The sequence below is a fragment of the Sebastes umbrosus genome, chromosome 8 (genome assembly GCF_015220745.1).
Source record: "Sebastes umbrosus isolate fSebUmb1 chromosome 8, fSebUmb1.pri, whole genome shotgun sequence".
Taxonomy (NCBI): Eukaryota; Metazoa; Chordata; class Actinopteri; order Perciformes; family Sebastidae; genus Sebastes; species Sebastes umbrosus.
In genome coordinates, this window is record NC_051276.1 from 28,577,908 (window position 1) to 28,602,323 (window position 24,416).

Sequence of the window (24,416 nt, forward strand, 5' to 3'; positions counted from 1 at the left end):
CTTTATGCTAAGCTATGCTAATGGTCTCCAGCTTCAGACATGAAAGCGGTATCAATCCTCTAACTCTCGGCAAGAAAGCGAATAAACACATTCCCCAAGATATCAAACTATCTCTGCTTGAACACAACAATTAGGAAGTAGACATACATCCTAAAAGTCGAATGACTAAAAGCATGAGTTCTCCGTTCTGGAAAAGGTGAGGGTTCGAATCCCACCTGAGACGATCGTTGGCAGTTGGCAGTGATACAAAACATCATCAGTGCAGACTTAACTTCTTCTCTCAAAGTTAAAACGCTTCTACTGCTAAGGCACCAGCAACATTTAAGTTGCAAATTACTAGTGCAACTGATGTACAGCTGCATAATTATTCATCGTTTTATCATATGTTTTTTTATTTAGTTTCTGTTATCTATAAAGTCTTTAAGAGGAGTGCAGTTACTCACACATCACATGTAGATGCAAGGCTGGTGGAAATCAGCATTAATGAACAGAGTAACACCTGCACGCACTGAAACAATTAGTTGATTCAGTTGCATTCAGTCGGTTTTATATCATTATAAACTGAATATCGTTGGGTTTTGGACTGTTGGTTGAATAAAAAGTCATTTGAATAGCCATCTGGGAAACACCTCTGACTGGCATTTTTCACTATCTTCCAACATTTTATGGACTTTTAGGGCAAACATGAGTCGATTAATCGATAAAGAAAATTAATGTCCAATTATTTTGATAATCGATTAATCATTTGAGTCATTTTTTAAAGTAAATAAATCCAAACATTGTATTGTTTCAGGTTGTCAAATGTGAACATTTGCTCTCTTTTCTTGTCTTAACATTACAGTAAATTGAATATTTATAGGTTTTGGTTTTCTGGTCGGACAAAAGAACCTTTGGATCTAGAAAATTGGAATGGGCATTTTTCTGATGTTATATAAACCAAACAATATAAAATAATTTGCATATTAATTTTATTATGAAATGAATCATTAGTTGCAGCCCTAATATGACTGGAGATGTTCTGGTTAAATACATTTTAAATGCTTTTTGTTATGTGCTATATTTTAATGTTTCTTTTCATGTAAATTTAATATTTACAGTCATTTTATGTATTATTGTCCCTTCAGTGAGCCTATTGATATATATGGGTTTTGACGTAATGAAATCAAAACATTGTCCATTTAAAAACATCTGGAGTCAGTGTGCAGGTGTTACTCTTTTCATCTTTCACATAAGTCGTATAAGTCGTATAATAACGTTTTTCTTTTCTTAAAAATAATGAAAGATATGGATATTAAATGCAACATCTAATATTATTTTAATAAGTATGTACTCTAAATATGATGCCTTTTTGTTTCTGTGTTTGTGGATTTTGTCTTTGCAGTTTTACAGTTTTTAACAATTCTAACATAATAAGAGAGATAAGATGCCGTTGTGTTTCACCCACACTTCCTCAGTGGATGAACCTGCATCAAAATGTAAAATGAACATTCGCTGTCAAATGCCCTGAACTCTATCCTCTCTCTAATCCCATGTGATCTGCGCGGCTGTTGCTCAGCAGCATCCTACGTCTCAAAATGCGTCATAGAAGCAGCTTGCGTTGGCTTCTTCTCCCCCCCTCCCTCTCTCCTCTCTGCTGACTGAGCTGAGGTCGCTCTCTGTTTTCAGTCTCTCTCTGCTAAATGTTGGGGTCTGTGTCCAGCTTGGTGAGGTCGGTGGCCGTCCCCATGAACATGCTGCGTCCTCTCTCCAGCCGGCTCTTCTTGTCCGTGAGGCGGAAGGCCTCCATGAACTCGTCAATGTCGATGCTGCCGTCCTGGTTGCGGTCGATGGTGACGGCCAGGTCGGAGATGGCGTCCTCCGTGATCTCCATCTTTAGGTAGACGCTCAGCAGCTTCCAGGTCTGCCGGAAGTCCTCGATGGTTATGAAGCCTGGGTGGAGCAGGAAGAGGGTTAAAGGTTAAAGACGCAGAGTAGAAAAGAGGAGATTAGAGATGAAGTGATGGAGGAAATAGTGTGTGTGGTCAGAGAGGTGGGGGATGGGGAGAACAGTAGATCAGTGGGTTAATCCTCCTCTTAACTGGGATGGCCGTAACCTAATGTAGCCTGTTTTGAACGCTACAGATTAACAGAGGCTGTAAACGTTTCTATCTGGACAACAAACACTTTACAGAGCTCTGACACACTTCACACCTCCACTGAAGCAGACTGTCTCTCATTGGATTGTCTCTGTGAGTCAGTCCAGTCATTTCATCAATGTGTTGACCAACAAATGTGTGTATAAACAAAATTGTGGAAAGTTATAGTGACTTTTTAAGGTGAAGAACAAATATGCTGAAGCCAGTGGTGTTTATAATTTAGATGTTCCCAGTATACATGCAACATGTTTCAGTGATGACTAAATGGTTTTACCTGAGTTGTCGGTGTCTACGATTCTGAAGATGGTCTCCAAGGTGGAGCGGTGACGATACAAAGTCTCAAGCAGACTCTGGTCAATGTGCTGCAAGAAAACCAAGTGCTTTTATTTTTATGCGAACAGTATTTAAGTTAGCGCCTGTGTCCAGCAAAGCGTTTTTTTTTCCACAGCTGAAAACACTAGGCGCTCTTCTGAAAGCACTTAGGTGTTGCAGCGTTTTTTCAGCAGAAGCTTTGGTTGCGTCTGGTTGCTATGTTACGGAATATCCGCGCGGAAGTAAGGTAGCACAAGGTAGCGTACTTGCTCTGACCCTTGTTCTGGATGAGGGGAAAGCTGAAGTACGTAGGGAGAGAGGACAGACCTTTCATCTATGTAGGTTCATGAGATTTATGGGCAATGAAACATCTCGGCGAGTTTCGTTCCGTTTAGATACAGATTCAGATCAACTTTATTATCCCATACATGGAAATTTGTTTGGTCCAGTGCTCCAGTGATGAGGACAACATAAAGTCCACAGTAAAAAACAATAGCATAACATACACAATAAGACCACAACATACTCATGATAATAAACGCATTTGATTACGTCTATGTGGTAGGCTACTTGTCCCGCCCTTCCTCCACTGTGATTGGACGGCTGGGTAAAAAGTGGCAGTGACTAGCGTAACGTTTTACCCAAAGTTGAACAGTTTTCAATTGTCAGCGACTTGAAACAATTGGCCAATGCTCAGCACCTCGTCACGCTGCTGGCATTTTTACTACAGCGTAGATACGCAGTGCTCCCATTACAAAGCATTAAATAAATACCCTGGCCTCAGGAAAAAAACGCTTTGGTGGACACGACCCCTTAGTGTGTTTCTGATTCAGCAAATGATATGTTTACACAATATCCTTAAATGAGACACTAGTATTTCTGTGACTACCACGTTTCTCCAGCTGGATAACTCACTTCCGTGTTGGCTCCTTTGATGGCGAGCTCGTTGAACCACTCGTGGTAGTTGATCATGCCGTCACTGGTCTTACTGGTGACCAGCTGATAGCGCAGCACCCTCCAGGGAAGACCGAGGTGCAACACGCTCTCCACTGCACAGGCCCAGTCGTTCAGACACAAGTGACCTGACGGAGGTGGAAATGTTGGTCCGTTATCTGATTTCAACCAAATTCTCATCCAGTGCTGCATTGTTTTCCAATCAGGTCAACGAACATTCAAAAAATCAACTCCAAAAGCATCCAAACAATAATTCAATATTATCGGACAAAATTTGATTGCTTATTAGTGTTGGAAAATGTGTCATCTAATAAATAATAAGAGATAGCTGCACAGAAATTTAGAAACTGTGTCGTCTCTACATTGTTTGTAAAAAGCACTGACAAGTTTATTTTTCAACTGTAACCAAATTTAAGGGATGCTTATCAAAATACTTGTTTATTATTTGCTATATGTAATTTTTAAATTTTTCGATAACAGATTCAACCTCAAAAATTAAAAAGAAGTTTGGTCGGACTCTGATCCAAAGCATCAGATCATCTTTTTCAATAAACAAACCCAATGAATATGTTTCTTTCCATGATCAAAAAACACACTGTATACACCAAGAAAGCATCAACACGTCTCACTGTAAATTCAGGACTTGAGACGCAGTTTAAAACTATCTGTAAGGTCCAGAATAAAATTTAAAGCACATTAAAAAAATAATAATTTCGGAGCTGATTTGTAAGGTGACCCTTGTGTTTCCCCTGCAAGCAAGTAAAGTAAGTAAATCTGTTGTAAATGAACTAAAAGTGAGGAGCTGTGTGGCATGAACATTTCATAATTTCTTATTTACTTACTATGCACTTAAATAAAAGGATGTTGGCAGAATTAAAGTAAATCCCTGAACAACAACAACAGTTTCTGTGAAACTGTCAAATGTTCCTGGATGGACTTCCCATGTTTTTTTCCTGAATGGGGATTAAAAGTTGGGAGCTCACATTTCTCCCATCCTTTGAGAACTACACAAGGAAGTGCACAGTGATAGAATTAAGGAACACCTGATCCGTTGAGGACTGAACTGGTTCATGAAAGTCACACTACACACCTGTGTTGTCGCTGTCCAACTTCTTGAAGGCACAGATGAGGTCAGATTTGTGCGAAAACAGCTGCTCCCGCAGGACTTTGAGGGCTGAACGCTCACTACGCCCGACACTGACGACAAGATAACGACAAATATAACAGATGATGCAACAGAATTAAAGGCAAACACAGTGCTGTTTTACACAATCTAATCTTTGCTATTAACCAGAACTTTATGTCTGGGAATTTATTGCCAAAATTTATATGAGTCTGTACGTTGAATATGAAGCTACAGCTTAGCTTAGCACAAAGACTGGCTATGTCCAAAGGTACACAAAACAGGTAAACAAACAAGATGTAAAGTGTTTATTGATGAGATTAAAGGTTGCCAGGCTAGCTGTTTCCCTCTGTTTCCAGTATTTATGCTAAGCTACACTAAGCAGCCTTCTTCAAACGCTCTGTAAAAAAGCTAAAAATTCTTGCTTTAAGGGTTTTTTTGGGGGTTCCAGTCTCTCACATGCAAAGATTTGCTAATTTTCTCTATTTTGTATAATTGTACATTGCAAATTTTGGGGATTTTGAAACTGTTTGTTGGTGAAAACAAGCAATTTGAGATGTTGCTTTCAGTTCTGAGAAAGTGTAACAGGCATTTTTCATTGTTTTCTGACATTTTATAGACAATTAACGGATAAATCGCTAAAATAACCAACAGATGAACTAGTTGCAGCCCCGGTAGAATGATTAATAGGGCCAAAACTGCATGTGATTATCATAAAGTGGGCATGTCGGTAAAGGGGAGACTCGTGGGTACCCATAGAACCCATTTTCATTCACATATCTTGAGGTCAGAGGTCAAGCGACCCCTTTGAAAATGGCCATGCCAGTTTTTCCTCGCCAAAATTTAGCTCAACTTTGGAGCATTATTTAGCCTCCTTTGCAACAAGCTAGTTTGACATGGTTGGTACTAATGGATTCCTTAGGTTTTTTTAGTTTCATATGATGCCAGTATCTTCACTCTTGCTTTAAAACTGAGCCCGCTACAACCTAAAAATCACAATTTATGTTAATGTGTTAAAGAAATTATTGGCATTAAAACTTGCGTGAATGCGTTATTATCACGTTAACTTTGAAAGCCCTAATGAGTCACATTGTCAGGATGAATATTTTCTGGCAGTTGTTTTGTACCTTTGCCTCACGGTGAGCTCTCTGATCATGCTGCTGGCCTGGTATTGGACTAAATAAGGCACAAGGTCTGGACCCAACTTCACATAGGCCCCCCTGTTGCTTCCCACTTCGTAGTAATTGGAGGCGGAGAACAGAGTGAGAACCTGAGTGAAATGAAAGAAAGGTTTAATGTTTCAGTGAAAACATTAGACTGTTAGTCTGTGGGCCATCAGTGTCTGAGCTCACCTTACGATTGTGGCAGAACTCGTAACCTTCCTGTTTACACTCGTGGGAGCGGATGATGAGTTGCATGTTGTGTCTGCTCAGGAAGTCCTCGGTGACGTCAGGGCCCCAGTAGCAGCCTCCGCCACGCACCTCGTTGGGTACGCAGCCGTCCTGGGTCATCGGGTCGCTCCACAGCAGGTCCAGGATCTGTAGACATATGAGAACAGGACAGGAGGGAGAGGTTTCATTTTAAACCTTCTGAATTTTCAGAGCACAAAATGAAATGAACAAGAATGAACTCAACTTTTAAACAAATACGGATAAGAAGTCCTTAAAAGTACTCAGAAAAATGGAAATATGAACATCTACAATGGCATTTACTGAGGAAGATCGTGTGATTGAAAGCTCCAGAACAGCTACTAATGGACTCTGTGATGATATGGATGATTTTTCACTGGAAGAACAAACAATATTTCTGTAATTTATAATTCTGAATTTCAAGATTAATGTGCTACAATCAAAACTTTTTACAATTCACAAAGTGACCCCTGAGTTGTTTACTTTGATTTAGCATGTTTGGACCTGAGCCAGAGTCAAATGAGACCATTGACTTCTCCGCTCTGTACTTAAAAGTGGTGACGGTGGTGATCTCATGGCAGAGGGATTAATGACGCGGTGGTGGATTACAGCATGTCAAAACCCACGCAGGCAACAATCCACAGCAGGTGAGTGTTGATCACGCTTATCAGGCTGCGACTCAAGAGCAGAGCCACAACCTATGATCCACATTTTTCCGTATGACAAAGTCACTAATTAAATATCTTTACATAAGACCCGAGAACAACAAACAAACAACAAACTCACTCAAATATTTCACCGGAAATAGTATGCAATTCGCGTACTATTGGTTTCCTACTAAGGTTTCGGACGTACTAAAATATCTCACATACTATTTTAGCGTACTAAATAGCATTTCAGACGCAACCATGGTCTATAGATTGTAGATTTGTGACATCACAAAGTTACAGAATTCCTGACAGCTTGTTTCAAAGGCTCAGTTACTAAATACGGGCTGTGTTGAGCATTTCGATACTTTCATAGTATTTAAACAGCGCTTAAACCTGCTTTATAATTAAAAAAAAATACATGAAAATCTCACTTTTTACAATATGGGACCTTTGAAGTTGACAAAGTGACTTTAAATACCTTTCATACTAAGGTTTCAGACATACTAAAATATCTCACATACTGTTTTAGCGTACTAAATGGCAAACATAGTGTTTTTATTTTTGCTTAATTTATGTAATTTTACCACCTTTTGAAATACTTATGTTTATCATGTACACTATTAGAGTTAGGATCAATAAAAAGAGCAGCACGTATGTGGTACTTAACAAAGCTGAGAAAAACAAAACAAAAACAATGTGGGATCAGTCTGGTTTTAAGTAAACAAATGAATAGGAATCTATCTCAAAGTATCTGAGCAAACACTGCGGCTCATCACTCATTCCTCACCAGCTTCCACTCGTCAATGGCATTTAAACTGCTGAGAGACTCCGAGGACAAAGACCGAGTCTCATCTACTGCTGTGTTGAGTCCCTGGCTTAAAATGGACTGTCTCCTGTTGATCTCCGCCTCGTCCACCATTCTCAAATTGATCCGGTCGGAGAAGTCCTGCAGCGAGCGGTTCGGGAAGCTGTCGCGGTGAAGGGGTTTGGGAAAGGTGAGGGATTTCCGACGCTTGAAGAACTTGTCGGGGGACCAGACTACCTCGTCCAAGTCAGAGTCGATGGACATCCCCGCAGCGCTCTGGTGTCTCTTCTTCGGCGGCCTCAGCGCTGAAACATACTGAGAAAAAGATGAGAGCAGAGATGTGAGAAACTTTCAAAATAACTGATATAAAGAATAAAGATGAACGTATCTGCGTTTGACAGCTCACGCTTCGTCTGTCCACTCTGGCAAGGACACTGAGGTCCATGGAGTCGGAGATCCCGCCGTGGAGTACCAGCACCTTCTGGTCGATCACAGTCGCTAATGGCAACCAGCTGAAAATCTTCTGCAGCAGCTTCAGGATCCGTTTGCCGTGCATCTGAGGAGGAAATGAGAAGAGATGTGACTTTCTTCATCCTCCTCTTCCTCTCTTTTCTTCAGGTTTATGAAAGTTTGTTGTCAATATTTAAGGGGGAGTGAGCCAGAGTGTATCTTATAGGGTATATTTAGGTTTGTATAAACCTAAACTATAAACCTAAACCTTGTGCCTCAAGAGGGACATTTCTGGCTTCGATCATTTTGGTTTATATGGCATACATTTTGGCAAAGGTGTGAGTTTTTATCCTATAATAAGTCTATAACAAACTATGTAGCCAAAACACAGACACTCAGACCCTTAAAGCCTCTGAACACTCACACAGGTGTTTTCAGTTAATCTGGTTGATTAGACCTCTTCTCAGGACTGTGTGAGCGTGTACAGACTAATTGATTGACATCTTCCTTTTAGTCTCCTGTTAGCTTTGTTGCACCTGTTAGGGACATATTACACCTTCATCATTCTTATTGGTAGATGAAGATTTGTGACCTGAGCAGAGGTCTGATCAACGAGAATAACTGAAAACACCTGTGTGGGTGTTCAGAGGCTTTAAGGACAAAAATGTCCAACTGAAACCACAAATTTTGATCCCACGGCCATTACAGTATAAAATCATACAGTCTGTTATATCAGGCTTCAATCTAGAGCTTCTAAACTGTAGTTTTTACTATTTTACACCAGATTGAGCCATGTTTTTTGGCCTATGTTGTTGCTAATCATTGACATATCCCAGACTGTGAGTAAATGATAACACAGAAATCCGAACTGAGGCACAAGGGGTTAAACGACAATTCCCAGTACAAGTCCCACATCCAAACTGAAATTTATTTAAATCACGTTAAAGGACAGCACATTACGCAGAATATTATATTTTCCAAAATTGAAATTCATGCTTCTTTTGTTGATAAGAATCACTTATTCTGCATTGCATGTTCAGTGTTTTCTATTTGTTGTATTCTACGGATCTTAGGAGACATTTTGTCTCATTTTAAGGATGTTTTTTATCAAGTCTTGATGGTGTAGTAATCTTTAAGAAGTTGCTGCAGCTTGTGGCTCCAGTATAAAGATGTGTTTATAAACCAAATGTTCAATCAAATTATTGCGGATAGTGTAGCAGGAATTCAAACTTCCTTTCATCCAAATAAAGGACAGTATTAATCTAAAACATTTGGGAACTCTGAGGTTTCCTTTTATGACTCATAGAGTCAGATGTCCTGCAGTCATCTGATTTAATGACCTCAAATCCTCTTAGCTGCGAGGAGGAGTGACCAGTATTGTATTGGGAGGGAATCTGGCACTACATCAAGCTTTACTGGGAAGGTGTAGGCACAGGTGACTGAAACCAATTTAAATTTGCTGCTCCAAAGATAGAAAGGATTAGGACACATTTTGGGATGTGCTGGTGAGTTTGATAAGCAGGGATGAGGAGTTAACAACACCGAGCAGTAAACACAAAGAAAAGGAGTGTGTTGAGGTTCGTATGGGGATGTAAACCTACCTTGTATTTAATCAACACCTCCTTTGTGAAGCCGTACCTACATCAGCCAGAGAAACACAAAATAACAATTAGAAATGTCGGGGTTTTTTTTAGCTTCACTGTCCCTCCAGTGAGATTCAGTTTTACCTCAGGTTGACCATGTGGTCCTCGTGGTTTCCTCTGTTCAGGTAGACTTCACTCGGATAGACGAGCAGAAATGAAAACAGGATGAGGACGATCTCAATGGAGTCTTTGCCTCGGTCCACAAAGTCTCCGTTAAACACATAGGGCTTCTCCAAGGACGGCATGTCATTCTGCGATGTGAACAAATAAAGCCGTGTTAAAAGTTTATTCTGTTGTCTGAATGTAAATAAATACAGAGAGTGAAAGCACAGATCCTGTTTCTGTCAGTAATGGGTTTGTAGAAGAAGAAAAATGCGGCACGTTGCAGCTAAACGTCTCTGTTTTAACCAAAAACTGAAGTTTAGAAGGGAAACAATTAGCTGATTTATCAATGAGTTGATCAACATGTTAAATTGATCGGCAACAATTTTGATAATTGGTTAAGAAATTGCTTTTTCATTAAAAATTGTCAGTTTTTTGAATTTTGGAATACCAAACACCTAAAGACACCTTAGTGTTTTTAACTATTTTTTTTTACATTTCATAGACTAAACAGTCAATAATTTAAATGAAAATATAACCAACAGATTAATTGAGTTGCAGCAATACTGATTTACTTTAGGGCTCTGAAGTACAGGAGGAGAGTACTTGGATTCAAATAATAAAATCAAAGCAACAATTTCAATAAAAAATGAAAAAGTGTCTGTAGACACCCATTTAAAATTAATAATATAGCTCATTAGCTTAAAAAACAAGAACATCTTCAGTTATCTAATTTGTGAAATTTTAAGATTTTAGAAGATGAAGTCTGGACCTTGTAGAAAATCAGCAGCAGGTCTTCCAGTTGTCCGTGCAAATCACCTGTAATGAAAAAGATATATGTAAATATATTAATAACAACAAACAGAAATAAACTGTGTGTGTGTGTGTTTGTTTGTGTGTGTGTGTGTGTGTGTGTGTGTGTGTGTGTGTGTGTGTGAGAGAGTCTCTTCCTGTCCTGCCGTCACCCTGGGTCCAGTCTACCTGCACACCTGCCATCAATCATTTGGTCAAGGACAGCCCTACTATCTGATTTTTTTATTTTATAAATTTATTTGACAGGGACAGTACATGTAGGCATTTTTTACACTTGATTAAAGTGCAACCGATGCAATGTATAGGACTTCTAGCCGTAGCTAAGCTAGATCATAACACTTTTGTTTTTCAAATGATTTAGTAAGGACTATAAATTATCAGATATTTTACAAATATTAAATAAATGATAGTTAATAAATTAGAGATAAATATCCATCACAATTTACAAGAGCACAATTTGACATATAAGCATCTTGTTTTGTCCAACAAACAGCCCATAACCCCCAAAAATTCTGTTTACTATATCAGGAGATTAAAAAAAAAAAAGAAGCAAATATTCACAATTTAGAAGCTGGAACCAGATCATTTTAGGCATTTTTCTAGAATGATAAATAGACGATTTCTTTCTACTCACCACAAATAGTGATCTCTTTGCTCTGGCAGGTGGAGACGCGGTTGATATTTGGCATCATCTTGAGCACTTTCCACGTCTCGAGCAGGAGCTCAAGGACGTAGCGTGAGTGCAGCTGCTGCTGGGAGAGAGACTCGTCAGCAAGAAGGTTTCAGACACATGAGCAGGTAGTCAGATATCAGTGTTTTTTGTCCTTATTTCTTGCACAGAACTTGACAAAACAACAATAAACGTAGACCTTTAAAGATTGCTTTTCAATATACTCGAAAACAAATTGAATAAGTAAGAAAGAAAATGTAAAAAAATTATACATTTCCAATCAGCAGCACTGGCTTCATTTCCCAAAGATGCAGTTGATTTGTTTTTTGGAAATTTTACTCAAGATCTAAAACCTTGTTGAGGAGACAACTCAGATACCTACATAAGCTCATAAATCATCATACACATAAGTATTTTCTCTTGCAGATTAAATATACAGCACATATTGTGTTGTGGAGCTGAGACGTCTATCATCCACAATGCAAACATCAACTGTCTTAGTGGAGTGTGACGAAGGTTTTTAAGAGACTGGACTGTAAAGCCGCCGTGGTGAGCACCTACTTTCTTGTTCCTGAAGGCCTCCACCAGGCCGACCGCCTGCTCCACCGTCAGAGGGAAGGTGAGGTGAGGTCCTGAGTAAATCTCCGGCACTTCGATGTTCTTGAAGCAGAAGTACCGCTCCCACTCTGCGTCCCGACATACCTCGTTTTCTCTGAAGATGTGCGAGATCAAGTTCCCTGGAAGGAAGGAAGGACAAGATGACGGCTCAAACTCTGAGATTCAGGATCTTCCTGAGTAATATAGTTAGTGAAATGTAAAATCTTACGTTCATTGCTCGAAGGTGTGAAATTGTCCATGAGGTAGCCGAGGAAGTTGTAAAGCTGCACGGGGAGGAGACGTGAAAGCTGTTATTTTCATTATCACTCCATAGCAAACATACAGAACATAATATACTGGATCGTCACCTTTATCTGAGCCTGTTCTCCAGAGTATTCGATGGACTGGAAGATGTGCCAGGTGTATCTCCGTCTCATCTCTGTGCGGGCGACATACTGACGGTACCATCGCTGAATCAGGATGGCAGATTTTATACCTGAAACAAAGATGATCAGAAAATATCAAACAGAGATGCAGGTGGATCAGATGATCTAATTCTTCACAGTAAACACACAACAACAACAACAACAGCTATGCAGGATTTTCCTCAAACTGCAATGACGTGATCATATAATATCATTTTTCAAAATGTTCAAATTAGTGATTCAAAGAAAATTGATACTAAAACAAAAAATCAATTGTTAAACTGTTTGTTTTTGACATAGACATGTTTTTTTCTGATATATTGAACATCATTTCGATGATTTTATGTGTGATATTGCCTTCAATTGCCAACATTTGTGATATTCTGTTATATTGCTCTGTCCTATAGTGAGATAAAGAAACTGTCACACGCCATAACTGACAAACAATAAAGTAAATAATAATATTAACTCCCTGTGAGCTTTTTATTGTACTTTTCTTTTGAATATTTGGCCTATATATTGGTTTATTAGTTGAACTCAGTTATTGTTTATATAAGTATAGGGCTGGGCGATAATTCAACATGATAATTTATCGTCTTTCAATGGAATCATATTCTGATGAAATCATATATCGAGATATCATGACAATTACATCGTCTAAATTGATAATAACAAGCACATACTAACAAATTTCTCAGAAAATCTGAATTTGGATTACTCTGTATGAGTGTGCATGTATGTAAACATGGTCAGTGCATAGCTGGTAATATTGATTTATTTTGTCTCTATAATTTCACTTAAAACTGTTATGGCCATTTTGCACTAAAGTTCTTAATGAAATGAGAAAATACTCTTTATTTGTCAAGTATTTAATTCACACAGGAGTACAAAAATAGGCTTTACCTTGTGGTTATAGACTATTTATTAAGTGAATTACCAGAAAACATGCTATATCGTGATATATTATCGTATATTATCGTTATCGATAGATCGTTATCGAGATATGAAATGACCTATATCGCGATAGAAGCCCTACATAAGTATGTTTTTACTTAAAGTACTCTTAACAAGAAGTTGAAATCCCCTCCATCACAAAAAGAATAAATATTGTCTGTTCACAAAAAAATATCAGCAACTGGAGAATCGACCAGTTTTTGAAATTTGGTTTTTGTTTTCAAGCTTTTTCAAGTAAATGAACGTAGATGGACTTTGTAAACCTTTTAGAAATTGCATGAGAAAGACGTTTCTCTTTCCCGTATGTGGCAGTACTTTTAGTAGATTTTGTTTTCAGATTGTTTACTTAATTTCTTGAGTAAAATATCTATATAACTATAATCTATTTGTGCTTAAGTTGGACATTTAATTTTTCCTCCACCTGCCCCGACAAAGACGTGTGTGGTTTGAGCTCACATCCAACATCTGGCAAACAACATCACAACAAACAAGGTAAGACAGGTGTGGCTTACTTGTGACTCCTGCGTGCAGCGGAGCAGGAAGACGAAAAGAAATACAGATTGATTTATACAACACATATACTGTAGATCTGAGAACGTGCTAAACAGGTGTATCAGTCTAGGTTTGAAGGTTACCTTTGCCGGTGTTTTTGTGGAACTGGTTGGACCTTGAGACACCACATCCCATGACTGTTCCTGTCCAGAGCACCAAACAATCATCACATCAGATAAAAGCTACTAGATTTAAGGTACAAGCATGTATCACCTGTATTGTTCAAGTACAACACAGTGAATCCAAAACTGCTTTCTAAGAAGGGACACATGACTCCATGGAGCCACAAATCTGACTATACATATTCAGACTCGCCACACACATCTTAAAATAACTCTGCTACTGTCTTGGCTTCTAAGAAACCCATTCATTCACAAGAGCGGAAAGTTGAGCGTGGCTCGTCAGCAGCTGAAGCTGGAGGACGTTCAACCTTTTAATCTCGTTATCTGCTGGTTCACTCCTCAGCTCTATGATTGGCCTCAATCCTGCAGCACAGGACTGTTTTTATCTGAATTCTACGAAGGCTTAAATTAAGCAATCTATGAAACTGTAGAAGTAGGAAATATCTTCATGGCCTGAAGCTATTTCGATGAAATGGACAAAATAAATCATTTTTAAATGCAGGTTTGTTGTTTTAGGTAAACAAATGATGTCTAAATTATTGTTTACAATTTACAAAACCCAATGAAAGATTGAGCGTTTAAATCTGAACATGATTCACTGAATCGTGTTTGCACGTAAGTTTCTTGCTGGTTTTGACCTACTTACAAGGAACAGATGGGTTGCTTTCGTCACATGTAAAGATATTTAGCAGCAGGCCAAAGTAGTGAACAAAATCTCATCTTGCTTATCACAAGACAGAACTGTACTGCAAGGAAAAGTGGACTAAAATATACTTTGGGGAAGTACTTGAACCAAATCTGTAACATGAAGATGTTTTATTCTGACCTAGTCAAGATCAGAAAGTCTAATTTTCTCTCTTTATCTGCTTGTTTTGGGTTTTACTGAACTGCTGTATAAATCTAAAGTTACTCTACTATGAGATCTTTAAATCAGCAGTTTACTTACGCGGTCCCCTCTTCTATCCAGTTACCAGCTCCCAAGTTGTTTGGCTCTCAGTTTCAACGAGTATTTAAACAGCCATTTGTTGTGTTTCATCCTCCACGAGTCCACATGTATCAGGTCAAGAACTGCAGGACGTCCATCAGACCGGTCATCGTACTGTAAAGTGGATGAATGACAGTAACTCACCACAGAGGCCTCATGAATGAAGCTCCCTCGGTCTGTAGCTGAAGCTGGTTTAGTCTTTAGTCCCTTCAGTGTGATCGCATAATCAAGGCACCGAGTCACAAGTGGATTACTTGAGCTAATGACTTGATGCGACTAGACTGGTCTTTTTATAGGGGGATGGCAAAGTGCAGAGGGAAACATAGGTGACACGAGGGAGGCCTGCGTTTGTTTTTGATTTACTTTTTTGGGCTTCCGGGGATTGTGTGTTTACATGTGGTCAGGTGTGTTTGTGTTGACATCTTACCTACTGATGAGCCGAATGAAGACACCTCCATGTTTCATTGGCAGCAGTGGGTGTTGAAATGTTAATGATGTTAGAGGTCTGTTCATGTCCAAGCTGGAAGAAAAGCACAACACCTCACCAAAAACAAGTTAAACTGCCCAATATCATTCATTTCAGTATTATTTTTTTAAAGTTATTTTTTTGGGGGCATTTTTAAGCATTTATTGATAGGACAGTGGATAGAGTGTTGGAAAGGGGGAGAGAGAGAAATGACATGCGGAAAGGACCACAGGCCAGATTCGAACCCAGGTCCACCGCTGCTAGGACTGAGCCTTGGCGATACATGGGCGCTCACTCTACCGACTGAGCTAACCAGCCGCCCCATTTCAGTATTATTTTTAACCTGTCTATTTGTCATTTCAGTATCATTTTACTGTTTATTTTTACCCCTCAATGTTTTCCCCAATGCAAACCCAATAAAAAGTGATAATCAATCACAAAAAGTAACTCCATGCTTAAGAGTCCCACACACATATCTAACTCACACACAGGTTTCAATAGTAATCAGTTGATATGAATTCCTTCTTTTTATATAAATCTATTAATCATTTGTCTAAAAATATCAAAAGAAATTAAAGCTGCGAGCAGCGATGAACGGGCCCTCGCACCTTCACGCGCGTCGGAGGTACTGGCGAGACACCGATTGACGCAGCCAGGCACAATGAAACGGGAACTCTGGCGAGTGCAATGACGCCTGCCATAAGACTCTACGACAAACGGTTCATGATTTATGAAAGCTTGCGTGGCTAACGTCTTGGGGAGGGGCTATGAATCTATATTGTCATGAAAATGACCTCAGGCCTGGACCACCATCATGCCTGAGAAATTTGGAGCAGATTTGACAAAGTATGCTGAAGTTACAACAACTTCCTGTTTCATGGCGAATGGCTCAAAATGGCCGCCACGCCACGGTCAGGTCGTTCAGTGAAAACTCACCATTTTGATAACTTTTCATCCTCAAGGTCTTAAGATGGTCCTGACCAAATTTCAAGTCGATCTTGAATCTATAGGAGGTGTTTGTTAAAGTACGCGGCATATAAAACGCTAAAAATGGGCGAAAATCGCACATTAAATTCAAAATGGCTGACTTCCTGTTGAGATTTGGGAATATCTCCCAGAGGCTTTTTTGTGCGTCTCCACATGTTACACGTGTCTGCCAAATTTCATACATGTAGGTGAAACCGGAACAAGGGGCTCAATCTTTCCAACTTTCTAGGGGGCGCTAGCGAGCCATTTTACAACACCCGACTCCGAGACCCTTAACATATAAAATTTGTCACCGCGTCTGATAAGTGTCCAAGTTTAACAACTTTATGAGCATGATAAGGTCTTCAAAAAGGCGATTCATTTGAGAGAAAAAGAAAAAGAAGAATTCCTGCAGTTTCAATAGGGCCTTTCGCCGTTGTGTGCTCGGGCCCTAATAATGTTAAATGCACAACACAATGTACCAGAGATCAAAGTTTGGTCTTCTTTGTATCTTAATTTAGTCTAACAAAGAGATAAAAATAGATTTGAACTTGATATAAAACATGAAAAAGCAAGCAAACATTAACATATATTACATTTTAGAAGCTGTAACCTGAAAATATTGGGGTATTTTTAATTGAATCAATTGTCACTAATTAGCTAAGTTAGCTAATTGATTAACAGTTAAAATGTTATTTCCAGTTAAAATACACATTTTGGGATTTAAAATCCATCTTAAATATATAAAACTCATAATAACCTTTGAAAACCGTTGCTTTGCATATAAACAACATACCTGAACGCTGCTGCTCTTGAACGCCTCCTTCACTGGACGCAATGACGTAAACAAACACATGGCGGTGGTGAGTTACCTAATGTTTGATTTGTTAGTTAACAAGCAACCTTTAACAACTAAAAACGAGCATTCCTCTCTTTCATATGGATAAATAATTAACGCCGAACTGTTATGTATTGTAGAAATGTATGAAAAACAATGTTGCTTCTCTGGTTGGATAACAAACACCTTTAAGAAAGGATCTGTATTTGAGTCACTAGATACACAGGTTGACCCTGGTTGATTGAGGGTCATAGAGGTAGTTACATACTTTGTTGCCAGTTTATTAGGTAAACCTACTTAAAGGTCCCATATCGTGCTCATTTTCAAGTTCATGTTTGTATTTTGTGTTTCTACTAGAACATGTTTACATGCTTTAATGTTAAAAAAACACATTATTTTCCTCATACTGTCTGTCTCAATATACCTGTATTTACCCTCTGTCTGAAACGCTTCGTTTTACCTCATTTCAACGGAATGGCAACAGAATTGCGTTGCTATGAAACAGCTTGGGTCCATGTTTACTTCCTGTCAGCTGATGTCATTCACATACACTGAACCAGGAATAAACTGGGACACATTTAGAATGTTTACGTTTAAAACTGTGAAAATGGTCTAAACATTGTATATTTGTGAAATGGACAGAAATCCTAACGGCTTGTTTCAAACGCACAGTTTCTGAATACGGGCTGTGTGTATTTCTCCATGGATTGAGTGTTTTGATACTTTCACAGCATTTATACATCACTTAAACCTGCTTTAAAATATAAAAGACATGAAAATGTCACTTTTTACAATATGGGATCTTTAAAACAAATGCAATAAATCCTATTTTATGAAGATATGATAGTGAATTATGTATGTATGCTTTCATAGTTTACAGCAGAATTGGGAGATATGATGAAAAGGGGTTTAAAACCTTTTTCAGAGGGAATTTGAAGCCAAAATATTCCCTTGGGTTTAGTTTTTATAACAGTATCACAGATTTCCTTTCATTATCTACTTAGCTACCTCTGTGTTATCGTCACTTGCAGCCTCATATTGTCATTCAAGTGAACCACTTCTATATTAACTTGACAACATTTGACAGGATGTGCCTCAGGGAGTCATTAACAGTATACCACAAAATCATTCTTCATCCCATTGAAGTATCACATGATGTGTTTTCCTCTATTTTTCCAGGAACTGGTGTGTTTTAAGTGCCAGGACAAGAACAAAAGTACCAGGTTGTAGTTGAATATAAATAATAATAATAAATTGGACTTATATAGCACATTTCAAGAAACCTAAGGATGCTTATAAAGTCATCTTAAAGTGACCTTTGACCCTTTTAGGTTAGATAAAGGTCACAGAAGGTTCCTTGTATATTGTCTTTGTAATTGTGCTATTAGACATTTTATAATGTAAAGAAATAATTTAAATACACATATAAGACACATATAGAGCAAATCATAGCACGGTTTTGCACAGCTGCGGTTACAGTGCAACATGTGGCTCCGTGTTGAGCAGAATTATTTTTGAACATAGCAGCTACTGTACCAAGAAATTCATTCTCAGAATGATTTCCTAACCAACGTCATTTGAGATTCAGTCAGCAGTGTCTGATTAATGTCTTCCGGGAGCACCTAACCATACAAGCTCATCATCCTCTCCTCTGCTGCAGAAATAATCCATTCGGCCCAGTTTGGATTCGACAAAGACACCCAGTGTTTGTTCCTCTTTCCTCATCAAACCGAAGTTTTCAACTGAGCTGGGAGGACAGCATCAGAATATTGAAATAACTTTGCTTTAATTCCTGTGTAATGTTTGTACACATATTAAAAGACGTGTCAGTCATTTTTAGATTGATAGCAAGTTGCAATCCCATGTAGATCTGGAACTATTAGTCATTTTATTGATTAATTGAGTGACAGAAAATAAAAAATTGTGCATGATGTAAGCTCTTTAGATAAGTGTTTCTGTTTAATCATGTATAAACAAGGATTCAGTGTAACATATATCTACATTTTAAGCACTAAACCCATCAGATGACAAACCTAAATCTCTCTATTCCTCAGAGAAAGCTTTTTTTATTGCACCATAATAATCATTTTCTTACACTTGGACTTGTGAAACAGGGAGGGAACCACCCCGCAGTCAGTTTGAGAGGTCAGAGCATTCAACACATCGTGCCATTGATAAGCTTCATCCCTGACTGAGCTCTCTGTGTGTGTGTTTGTGTCAGAGTCTGAAGATGAAGATCGCCGTGGTGGGAGCCACTGGGCAGACTGGGCAGTATCTGGTCAACCAGGCGCTGCAGCAGGGTCACATGGTCACCGCCATCGTCAGGAACCCGGGAAAACTCGCCGTGCATCATGGTAATCTCAAGGTAATTAGACACTCACTTTGTGTTGTGCTTCCACTCGCTGCCATGTTCAAAGGTCAATCGGTGTGATATCGCATGATAAATGTTTTATTGTGTCCAAATGAGGGTTGTATGAGTTGAAACCTGAAGTGCTGCACACGTTTCTTAACGGAAGCCACACGTTTTCTTGTTGGTTTAACATCTCGGTGTGATACGACAGTGCAAATAACAATGTGGATTTAAATGCAACACTGCAAAGATAAACCTGGGTGTGATTTATATTTGTCTTACTGTCAACAAATCCAATGAAAAGACCAAAACCAACAATGGATTATTAACAAGTATCACCTGATAAATCTGATTCCTCTGTGTCATAGAGCTCCATTGTTGTTTATTGAATGAGCCACACTTTCCGTCAGTATGATCAACAGTGTCACTGTACTGTTTTGGGTCAACATACACCGTCCTGCTGCTGTAGATCCTCACTACAGCATAAAATCTGTATTAATCCGCAGCTGAAAATAGTCCCCGACAAAAACACTATTTACTCCTGTTTAAGTTACATTTACTAAAATCTACATATCACATATTGTTTGGCGATGCCTGAAAATAACTAAGTTTTGGGAAATTGTGTGTAAAGTGCTACAAGGATATGTGTTGCATGATACTTTATGTGAAGAAAGTGTAATGGGAAGCTACAGATATTTCTAGTAAAAGCAAGTAAAAAAGCTGCTGTAAGGGAACTGGGGGAAAGTACTAGTGCCCCTTGACACAGCAGCAATAGCAAGAAATAATCTTAAAGGAACAGCGTGTAGCATTTAGGAGGATCTATCGGCAGATCAAAATGGAATATAATATTAATAAGTGTGTTTTCTTTAGTGTATAATCACCTGAAAATACGAATCGTTGTGTTTTCGTTCCCTTAGAATGAGCCTTTTATATCTACATCATGGATGTATTATAAGACCCCGAGATGACGCCCATTCATTACAGTGAGAATTACTCACCTGGCGCATACGCAAAAAAGGTTTTTATAGCTTCCGGGTTTATTTCGTGGGTAAGCGGTTAACTGAATATGCACAGTAGTGTTTCTCCCACTGGCCCCGCCCGCGAGTTCCCGCTCGGACCATAGTCTTTACATTGTGATGATGTCACAAATTTTTAAATCACTTTTCTCTCGCTCGAGGGTAGTTATACAAAACCGAAGAAACAAATCCCCGACAGTCACAGATAAAGTGTATTTTTTGGTTTATTCTCGAATAAACAAATCTGCGAATAATCTAAAAAAAGGCACTCTATCTGTGAGTGCCGGTGATTTGTTTCTTTATTTCTTACTACTACCTGCACCCGATACTGTTGAAGATTCTGAGACGTGCTCGTTGCTATTTTTTATTAAGTTATACAAGACCTCCATGAATTAAAAGTTCAGAATAGAAAGAGTCATAATCAACCTTGTTCGCAGTTCGAGGTGTCCTGTCAACAGTTTTACAGACGTCTCTTTCACAACGGTGGTCTCGGGGGAAAATGCTTTTTGGGCCAGAGGGGGATTTTTCGCTGCAATACAGTGGCCACTGGAAAATATTGGAAGCAAGGCTGAGCGGCGGTGCTGTATGCAGGTCATACGTAGTTGGTCTTTTTTTGCGTTTTTGCGTCGGCCACTGTAGGTCTTCTACACGCCTGGCACACGGGAGAAGTGTCACTTGGTTGCAATCTGCAAACTCACCGCTAGATGCCACCAGATCCTGCACACTAAAACTGACATTTATCTTGAGAATACAAGGAGCACAACTAGAAGAAAAGAGTATATATGTATACATATATATATATGTATGTATATATATATATATATATATATATATATATATATATATATGTATATATATATATATATATATATATATATATATATATATACATACATACATACATACACATATATATATATATATATATATATATATATATATATATATATATATATATATATATATACATACATACATACATATATATATATATATATATATATATATATATATATATATATATATATATATGTATATGTATATATAAGGTATAGTACAGTATATATAAGGTAAAATTCATTATTCATTATTGGTGTTTCCCTGTCTGCTGCTTCCAGGTGGTGGAAGCTGATATTTTCTCTGCAGACACTCTGAAGACTCACTTTAAAGGACAGGATGTGATCATATCCTGCCTCGGCTTCCCGGCCTCCTTCTTCTCGGCGGTGACGGGCTACACCCTGTCCATGAACAGTGTGATCAGCGCCATGCGAGAGGTCCGGGTCAACAGGATCATCACCATGACCTCCTGGTACACTGATCGTAAGTGCAGCACACAATGATGATGATGATGATGATGATGATGTCTTCTGTGGGGCCTTTTGTGATTTGATGTTGAAAAAAGTCCACCTGTTTGATATTTAACCTTCTCAAAAATATCTTACCACGACCTTCAGATGTTAAGTGTGAGTAAGTGGCTTTTCTCCTTTTCCGAAGGAGACGTGGCCAAGATGGCACACCATTACAAAGTTACAAAAATGACAAAATGGAGCATGTTAAAACAGACAAAAGACAACAGATATATAATACAAAATCCATTTTAGGAATAGCAATTGCACTCTTCAGTTACACAGTTTTTTATCCGAGCTTTGAACTCTCCCAGGGAGCATAAAGTGCTGCAATTACAGCCCTTTAAATGTATAAAATAATGTCATAGAGTTATGGAATAGTATATGTTATTTTAAGTGTTTTTTTGGTGAAATGTGTGAGATTTAAGAGGATAATTTCACTGTGTTTTTTTTCTCTTTGGTTGTTAGCCACCTCTGGAGCACAGTCATCTTGTCTCATCCGGTTCCTCTTGTTGCCGATGATCCGAAGTGTTCTCGCCAACATGAACGAGATGGAGCAGTCTCTGCAGAAGACCAAGGACATCAACTGGACTGTGGTTCGCCCGCCTGGTCTAAAGAACCAGCCGGCCACAGGTAAAGCAGAGAAGGGGGGTAGCAACAAACCTATAAACAGACTCAAGTGTTTGAGAAGCTCTTCTGCCTCAGGATCCATTTTGACATAGTTCAAGCTTATTAGCATTAGTGCTCTCATTACTTAATGCAGAGTTTATGCGAATGAATGGGCCTAATTTGTTTTGTTAATGCTGTTCTATCCCTTGATGTTTCAGCATGTATCCCCCGGCCTTTCACTACCCGAAGGACCAAATAAAGAATGATGTTGTTGTAATGCGCTCTGACTCCCAGTTTGTCGTCTTTGTGTACTCAACAGCTCAAGAGTTTCTGACCCACGAGGGATACTTTGTGCCCGACAGCAGCGGTAACCCCGTAGGCAGCGCCGTGGCAAGAGGGGACGTGGCTCGCTTCATGCTCTCTCTACTCAACAGCAACGCCTGGGTCAAGAAGGGAGTCGCCATGACTACCAAATGAGAAAGAAGAAGCCAATGTTGGTTCACCCAAAGTACAAAATAATATATTTACTCTCCAATCTCTGGTGGTATCTAGCCGTTTTTCTTAAATTCTCCAAGTGTGAGATATCAGCTTCCGCTCAAATGCAACACAAAAGTCCACAACTTAACTGTTTTTATTCACTGCTTACCAGAAACAATACTCCAAATAAATGCTTCACTCTGGATAATCCCGCATACCTCAGCGTAAACAGTTTTCACTGAAACTACAAGAAGAACCAGTGAATTATGCAGACTAAGTAAAACTGTCTTCATGGTTAGATACCACTAGAGATGTTCTTTTCTAATTGGGTTGAACTGGCCCTTTAACAAAATATGTTGTCTACTTTCTGCCTTCATAGTCTATCACTGCACTGGTTCCCAACCTGGGGATCCCGACTACCACCAGGGGTCGCCAAAGTTTCACGGGGGGTTGAGAGGCCTTCTTGATTTTAAGGGGTATAAGACAAATTTAAAAACAAATATACAGTTGGCCTATATCTCAGCATTTCATTAATTTCTGTGAAGAAAACTAAATTAATTGGATTATTAATTAAGATATACACAGGATAACACTGAACACAAGCTATATTCACAGAGCCTTCTCTCTCTGCTACACAGCCTCATCCTGCATTAGAAAAGTTTGCAGTTAAAACAACCAAAGAGCTAATAGAACAATGGTCAGGGGGAAGAAAACACCGAATTGGTCAAAAAGGAAGCCTATTAAGTATGAAAGAGTGTTAAATATAAAACAAAATAATACACAATACAGGGAATTGTATTAAAAGTCCCTAAAAATAGCATGAAAACTCATCTCTGTGTCAATATTCACAGGTAATAATCTGCACCTAAATTGCTCATTTTACACAAACTTCTTGCACATATTGCGTTCACTATTCGGGTTAATTGTACAGTTTCTCAGTTATTCTGTACTGTTATTGTTATGCATTGAATATAATATGAAATGTCATTTAGTCAGGGGTCATTAGTTTACTCAATGATAGAAAAGGGGTCCCCTCAGGAAAAAGGTTGGGAACCACTGTACTACTGGATATAACAGTATTACTGCCTTAACTAGCCTAAACTGTCTGATGAATGTCTTTTTATTTACTCTTGTTAAACACATTCTTTGTTTTTGTATGTTTGAAAACCTCCATCGATAAGTTTACCATTCCACTGTGTTGGTGTTTCTACCATCAGTGGTAACCACTTATGACTCCATGAGGGTTCAGAGCACTTACACGTGTGATTGAAGTCAATGATTTCAGCCACATGAGGACAGCGTTGCACCAACAACACGTCCATGATGCTCTTTACTTACAGCTACTGTTGCACTATGTATTCACATGAGTACTTTATATCCAAATATGTGCTGTATCAGTTCTGTTAAATAAACGTACAATAATGAAACTGAATGACAACTTGTCTGCATTGTATTTGTTAACGTACCTTACAAGTCAGGTGTTTTTTTTTGGATCCAAGGTTTCAACATTGCAGAATTCTCCAAATCAACACTTTATCAACACATGGCAGAAAAATATTTGTTGTGCTGATTGAGTTAAATTGTTCAAGTATGCAAGTCCACACCCAAAGCTGTGATGTATAAGCAGGTGTTTGGTATTATCTGCCG

At 38.7% G+C, this 24,416-nt stretch overlaps 2 protein-coding genes across 3 annotated transcripts; one reads left to right on the forward strand and one right to left on the reverse strand.

The window, feature by feature from the left end:
• Positions 1-1,291: 1,291 nt before the first annotated feature.
• LOC119493385 (serine/threonine-protein phosphatase with EF-hands 2) lies at positions 1,292-15,203 on the reverse strand. The gene is made up of 19 exons (XM_037778619.1): positions 15,129-15,203; positions 14,663-14,815; positions 13,678-13,737; positions 13,555-13,563; positions 12,032-12,159; positions 11,893-11,947; positions 11,628-11,803; positions 11,031-11,145; positions 10,356-10,402; positions 9,566-9,732; positions 9,440-9,476; positions 7,795-7,944; positions 7,371-7,703; positions 5,877-6,062; positions 5,652-5,794; positions 4,492-4,598; positions 3,363-3,529; positions 2,410-2,497; positions 1,292-1,929 (listed from the first exon to the last, which is right to left on the reverse strand). The coding sequence occupies exons 3-19, from the start codon at positions 13,727-13,729 to the stop codon at positions 1,676-1,678; spliced, it is 2,214 nt and encodes a 737-aa protein (XP_037634547.1). The 5' UTR covers positions 13,730-13,737; positions 14,663-14,815; positions 15,129-15,203; the 3' UTR covers positions 1,292-1,675.
• Positions 11,088-24,201, forward strand: LOC119493387 (uncharacterized protein At2g34460, chloroplastic-like). 2 transcript variants are annotated; one of them, XM_037778621.1, is made up of 5 exons: positions 11,088-11,194; positions 19,193-19,336; positions 21,456-21,657; positions 22,152-22,316; positions 22,612-22,769. In XM_037778621.1, the coding sequence occupies exons 2-5, from the start codon at positions 19,202-19,204 to the stop codon at positions 22,767-22,769; spliced, it is 660 nt and encodes a 219-aa protein (XP_037634549.1). In that variant the 5' UTR covers positions 11,088-11,194; positions 19,193-19,201. The 2 variants fall into 2 exon arrangements, with proteins under 2 accessions (XP_037634549.1, XP_037634548.1); XM_037778620.1 differs by lacking the exon at positions 11,088-11,194 and adding an exon at positions 16,907-16,996 and having other exon boundaries at positions 22,612-24,201.
• The last annotated feature ends 215 nt before the right edge of the window (positions 24,202-24,416 follow it).

What these genes read in the sequence shown, in the direction of transcription:
- LOC119493385 (XM_037778619.1), bottom strand. Translation starts at nt 13,729, where the DNA reads ATGGGATGTGGTGTCTCAAGGTCCAACCAGTTCCACAAAAACACCGGC. An exon ending in CCATTGACGAGTGGAAGCTG is followed by an intron (nt 6,063 to 7,370) that starts GTGAGGAATGAG and finishes ATATGTCTACAG; the next exon opens with ATCCTGGACCTGCTGTGGAG. An exon ending in AGTTCTGCCACAATCGTAAG is followed by an intron (nt 5,795 to 5,876) that starts GTGAGCTCAGAC and finishes CATTTCACTCAG; the next exon opens with GTTCTCACTCTGTTCTCCGC.
- LOC119493387 (XM_037778620.1), top strand. An exon ending in GACCTCCTGGTACACTGATC is followed by an intron (nt 21,658 to 22,151) that starts GTAAGTGCAGCA and finishes TTTGGTTGTTAG; the next exon opens with CCACCTCTGGAGCACAGTCA. An exon ending in AAAGAACCAGCCGGCCACAG is followed by an intron (nt 22,317 to 22,611) that starts GTAAAGCAGAGA and finishes TGTACTCAACAG; the next exon opens with CTCAAGAGTTTCTGACCCAC.